This window comes from Saimiri boliviensis, chromosome 1, assembly GCF_048565385.1.
Source record: "Saimiri boliviensis isolate mSaiBol1 chromosome 1, mSaiBol1.pri, whole genome shotgun sequence".
NCBI classification, from domain to species: Eukaryota; Metazoa; Chordata; class Mammalia; order Primates; family Cebidae; genus Saimiri; species Saimiri boliviensis.
The window spans coordinates 254387187-254393186 of record NC_133449.1 but is presented as its reverse complement, the minus strand read 5'-3'; the positions used below and the strand labels follow the sequence as shown (position 1 = coordinate 254393186).

The 6000-nt window shown below is 46.2% G+C and overlaps 1 protein-coding gene across 2 annotated transcripts in view; it reads left to right on the top strand.

Annotated features, from left to right (window-relative positions):
• Positions 1 to 2805: 2805 nt before the first annotated feature.
• ITGA2 (integrin subunit alpha 2) overlaps positions 2806 to 6000 on the top strand; it is a 112896-nt gene continuing 109701 nt past the window's right edge. For both annotated transcript variants that reach the window (XM_003925870.4, XM_074385986.1), the window contains exon 1: positions 2806 to 3022. In XM_003925870.4, the coding sequence (XP_003925919.3) occupies positions 2959 to 3022 (64 nt within the window). In that variant the 5' untranslated portion in view covers positions 2806 to 2958. The remainder of the gene's footprint in view (positions 3023 to 6000) is intronic.

Genomic DNA, 6000 nt, shown 5'->3' with positions numbered 1-6000 from the left:
ATCGTCATCGTGGTGAAAGATCAAAAGGGTTTGAACTAAAGACAGTAGCAGTGGAACAGGAAATAGGAGATGGCACAAAAAACTCTAGTAGGGGGTAAAGACAGAATTGGTATAGGGCGTTGGCAGGGGGCTGGTGGTACACCAATAAAGCAGGAAACACTGGGGAAACCCATCTGAGCCATTTCCGCCCACAAAACTCTGTCTTGAGCTAAGGAAAAGAAAAAGAGGGAAAGAAGGGCCTCGCCTCACCCCTGAGTGCTTTTCTGAGTTGGGTCGCTGGGTGTCTCAAGATCCTTTCAAGTGGCCAGTGAAGTCAAAACTATTTTCATAACGATGCTGACACACTATTGTCTTTTTCATTGCATTGACATTTGCCCTGATGGTGCAAGAACAAAGATGAGGACTGGTAGTCATTGTATTCTTCATCACTGGGCACTCACAGGAAGAGAAAGGGAGGGGGACAGGGAGAGGCCAGCAGGTCAATGAATTTCAATGCCATGGATTAGGGAAAAGCCATTGATATGGTTTCAGATGCCACATTGCAACTTTAAGAAACTACCACTTGTTGAGTTTGGGTGTAGTATCGGAGAATTATCCAGAATCACCTCCTCTCTTTCTAAATTCATATCTGTACGACACGAGATGAATCAATATAATTTCACCAAAACTACATGCCACGACAGATGGAATGCAGAAGATGATCTGAGACTCCAAATGTCTGTTTGTAAGCCAGATATTTAAAGTACTGGTAAAAATGTAAAGAAATGCCATTCTTCTCCTGGATTCTTTCACTTGGAAAAATATAGTTATTTTTCATAAAATATATATTACTGATGTTCACATGTAATAGACTTTTTGTTAAAGGATTTACTGAGTAAAAGGCTCTTGAGACCAAAGAGTTTGAGAAGCCCCAGCTTAACCTTCCATATTTTCTGCTCTGAATGTGGTATCCCTCACAACTGCGTCTAGGCAGGAGAGCACCTCGGAAGGGGTTCTCAAACTGCTTTATCTCAGGAACTCTTTATCCTCTTAAAATAAATGTGACGCAGGAGTTTGTTCTTTGTTTCTTAAAATGTTTGCCTGGCTCTGGAAAGTTGTAGTTCCTGATTTATCTGCACTTCATGCCAGTGTAAGGTTAATTTGTCCAGTTCTGAGAACAAAAACCAAGAAGGATGCATGTTACTTCCCCCCACCCCCAGAGATAAAGCACAAATTCCTGTCTCACATTAAAGGAACTGTCCTGCCTCCCTAACCCGCTCTGTTCCAAACACTTACTCACATTTCAGTGAGTCAGAAGGAAACAGACAGATATTCATCTCCCTGAAACCTGGCTCACTTCCTTCAAAAAGTCTGTGAGGAGTGTCAAAGTTGTGTCAGGGGTTAGTGAGCGGCCACCTAAGAGCTCTCGGTGATAGCTGGAGTTTTAGTAAGCAGGTGGCTCCTGTAGACAGGTCAGAAAAAAATGCCTTCAGGTGTTTGTCAAGGTGAGTAAGTAGAGCCAGTAAGTGACAGATAAGAAAACAGGAAAGAGCCTGGGGCTATATAATTTGGGTTCAAAGGTTTTAGTCATAACCCGTCAGCAGCAACATCTGATCAACACCAATTTTAACAATGAGACACCTCAGCCCTATCTATGATTTTTATGAATTATTAAGTCCTTCCCACCTTGAGCCACTTTGCTTCCTAGAGGCAGTACCTCAGGCATCCCATTCTGCTCATAGCAGCATTCCATGAAGATCGGGAATGATGACAATAATGATGATTGTTAGACTCATAACTCCCTAAGCTTGATTTATGAAAACATTTGGTTCCTTCACAAAAGTAGTCACTGGAAGAATTCCGGTTTCGGCAATGAGCTGGGAAATTTGTGGCTGAACTTAGGGATAAAACATAAGATTTAGAGAAGAAAAATGAATTTCTTATTTCTTAGGTTTTTAAGTAAAAATCTTGGATGTAGAGTTCTTTTTCCAGATGTGAGGCTGAAATAACGGAAGAAAACGGTCACAGTCTAATATGTCATGGTGCACTACAGGGAGGGAGAGTCACAGCGCATGTATGCGCTCTCAGCCTTCTCTCTGCCTTTGGACTAAGTCTCCTGAACTCCGTGATTAAATCAGGTCTTTAACATCTCCGAGGAGAGGAAGTAATGATGATTTCTCTCTCTCTCTCTCTCTCTCTCTCTCTCTCTCTCTCTCTCTCTCTCTCACACACACACACACACACACACACACACACACACACACGAACACAGCTCTTGCAGCAGGTATTGCTTAAATATCACCTCGGATAATCATGACCTGTGAGCAGACCTTCTTTCCTGATGAGTTAGTTTCTAACCTGGTCATTCTGCGCTTATTTTTGTCCCTTTCTCCACCCACTTAGGAAAGAGAGAAAGCGACGCCCCACGCAGCCCCTAGGCACTGTGGTTTAGGGCTGGTGCCCTCGGCGCCCGCTGCCAGGAGCCAGGCGCTGCCGAGCGCTGTGGCGGGGCCGGGTCCTCCCGGGGACTGGGGCATCTCCTGCGGGCTGGCGACAGGCTGCGGGGGCGGAGTGGTGCCAGGGCGGGCGCTCGCCCGTCCCGTCTAGGGCAAGAAAGCTTGCCAAGGCGCCATCCCCATCCCCAAGGCTTCCAGGCTGCCGGGGCTGGGCCGCTGTACCGGAGCCAAGGTGCGGTGCCCCGGGCGTGGACTAGCGAAGGTGCAGCCCTCGGGCCGCAGGGCCGGGTGGGGCGGGGCGCGGCCGGGGCAGATCCGGTGTTTGCAGAATCGGGAGGGGCGGGCCGCACGGCGGGGCGGGCCCTCCTCGCTGGCGAAGCTGCCCGGCAACTTTTCCTTGCTCCCACAGGGCGGGGGAGAGAAGCCCTCCCGACAGCTTCCAGAGTGTGCGGGCTTTCTTATCCCTTGGCCAAGGGTATCCTCCGCAAACCCAGCGCAGCTACGGTCCCCGGGCAGACCCGGGATGGGACCAGGACGGACAGGGGCCGCGCCGCTGCGGCTGCGGCTGGTGTTAGCGCTCAGTCAAGGTAAGCTGGGAGTTTGCTCCGTGGCGGCTGCAAGAGGGACTCGCGTGGGTCCCGGGGCGCGCGGGAGGGATTAGGAGCAAGCTCCGGGAGTGTCCCCTCGGATTCCAGGTGGACTCGGGCTCCCAACCATCAGGAGCTGCTTGGAAAGAGATACTTCTTACTCCCCTTCGTGCTCTCCCAGTCCTTGCCTCCCCGTTAGGCATGTCTCGCCCTGTCTGTTAAGCACCCTCCAAAGTCATCTCAGTGAGTGCTTTGGTTTTAGGTACACACACACACACACACACACACACACACACACACACACACAAACACACACACACGCGCGCGCGCTCAGGCATGGACAGTGTGGGGATCCGCGGGTGTCCTGGAGCCAGTGGGTCCTGCAGCCCAACTTCCCCTGGCTGGGACAGGTGCTGCGCCTGCCAGGGACCAGGGGAACCCGAAATCTAGTGCTGACGGCGGCCTGCAGCTCCCCAGCACAGTGCTTTGCAGAAGCCTCTGAGCCCCGAAATGCTTATTTTTCAACCTAAGGATGTGGATAATGCCTCTGTTTCTTACTTGAGGACGAAGCGCTGTGTTTCTTCCCAGGGGCAACTTGGAATAAACCAAGCGCCACTTAAGTGCTTGGCAGAGGGGAATTCATCCTTCCCTTCTGCCTTCCTCTTATTGTTGTAAATTGACTATTCGACGAATGTAAACTTAGCCAGGAAAAGTTCTTTCCATTTGTGGATCCTAGATGCCATAATGAGAGAATGAGTCGAGCAGCGCTCTAACTGTAGTGCTGTGGCGGTGGGGCCCGCCCACCTCCTGAGCTCTTTTACACCAGGAGGAGGAAATAAGGCTGCGGTGGGGAGCTTTTGTGGGATTATCGCACACACGTGAGTACTTTTTTTCTGACCATTAGGCAGAACTAGAGTGTGCTAAAATTTAAGAACGTTAGTTTACTTGGAGGGAGGAGTCACATTTGTATGTTGTAGTTTGAACAGTGATCAAAACAAAACAAAAAAGTTGTCTCTGATTTTAAAGTGTGTGTGTGTGTGTGTGTGTGTGTGTGTGTGTGTTTCTTTTTTTTACAAAGGAAGCAAATGTTTCCTAAGCTGTCCTCCTTTGAGACTGGCATTGAGCCACTTGCTATTCTTTATTGTGGAGCAATGAATCCTAATCCACGTCAACCTGGTGGCATTTTCTCCAGGTCAGAGATAAGAAAGAAATAGCACCACTGTCCACAGCCCCAGCAGAGAATGGGCATCTTAGGTTTTCTGTCTCACCTGTATTGGGTGCTTCATAGATACTTTCCCCGGGAACGACAAGAGTTGTTTTGCGGGGCCACCAACCCTAATCTAGGGGTTTCAGGTACAGTTGTACTTGACATTGAAAATGAGCTAAGAGAAATATAAACCTAAGCTTTCCATCTCTCTGTAATTAAAAGAAGCTATTGAAACATATTAAACAACAGTATTAAAAGAAGCTATGGAAACAGAACGTCATTTTATCTTTGAAGTGTTGAGGCTTGTTCTTTAAACAGCAGTGAGCAATGCTTTAGTGGAATGTAGTGCTGCAAGGCATGAAGTCAGGAACAGAGACTTAACCTGGCATTAATAAGGACTCACCAGGGCAAGCAAGCAGAGATGATCTAAAATAACATCCACAAAAGTTCTGTGTATTTATTGCCTCCTCCTGCTCCAGTCATTTGTATACTCAAGGAACAGGATTTTTCTTAATTTAAGATCATCATAAGAAAACTCTGTCATTTGTGATATCACTTGAGGTTTCCGGAGAAGCAGCAGCATTTTTTGATACCATGAGTATCCCAGGTTAACATGAATAAGTGGAATCTCTAGCTCAGCAGTATCTAAAATTTTGTATGGCATTACCCTATCTGTATAAAATCTCTCATTCACTATTACTACTCACACATATAATTATACGCATATACAATTGCATAATATGAATATATAGAAAGGTTCAGATTTATATGTTATATGTGTTACAGAGCTTAATTATGATGATCTTAAGGGAAAACCTGTTCCTTGAGTATATAATTGTATATACACAATATACATGCATATATGTGTTAATATGCATAAAACACACGTGTGTTTACAACATCTGGCATCCTCTCCAGAGTGCATGCAAACCACTTTAGAAACATATCCCCTTCAAATCTCATTTTAACACTTACATTCAATTTGCTTTCCAGAAACCTTTTCACAGGTACTTAAGAAACTGTACTCACAGTTTAGTCCCCTTTTTATCACCTTTCATTGCTCATTTTTAAGGGCTTAATATCATGGAAATGGTAAATGGGCATTTGAGGATGAAAAAGAGAGAACATCAGAGGCCGAGGTAATCTGGGAACTAAAGAGAGGTCCTTGGAAGAAAGCAAGTGGAATTTTAAAATGAAATATTTTCTTCAGTGTGTTCACAGGCCAAGGATAGTCCTTCCAGCCAGGTTCTAGATCATATCTTTCTTACCAGCCCTGAAACCCTGCCCCAGCACTCAGCCCTCTTCGGTGCACATCTTCAGATTCTCTGCCTCGTGTAACTTCCCCTCAGTCTGTAAATATTCTAATTTTTCTCACTGTAAAAAAGTATTTCTTTCAATATTTAATTTCCTCCTGAAACACCTGCACTTCAGGCCTCTCTTCTCTTCCTGGTTTTCTCCTTTTCTCCTTTCCTCCCTTCCTCTCCTTCACAGGCTCTTTTCTTGTTGGTGTCTGCAGTTTCATCCTGAATGCTCCTCTTCATTCTGCAGAGTGTCTCTGGGCCCATTCCCGGCACAGGTCACTATCTCCAGCCAGACTCGCTTTCTGAGTTCCAGATCAGTATTTCCATCAGCCACCAAATTTCTCCAGCTAGATAGTCTGTAAGTTAGCCAGATTCAACATTTCTGAAACTGAATTTAATTAGTGTCTTCCAAAATTGTCTCCTCTATTGGCTACCATTGTTTAATGGCAGTATAATTATCACACAAACAC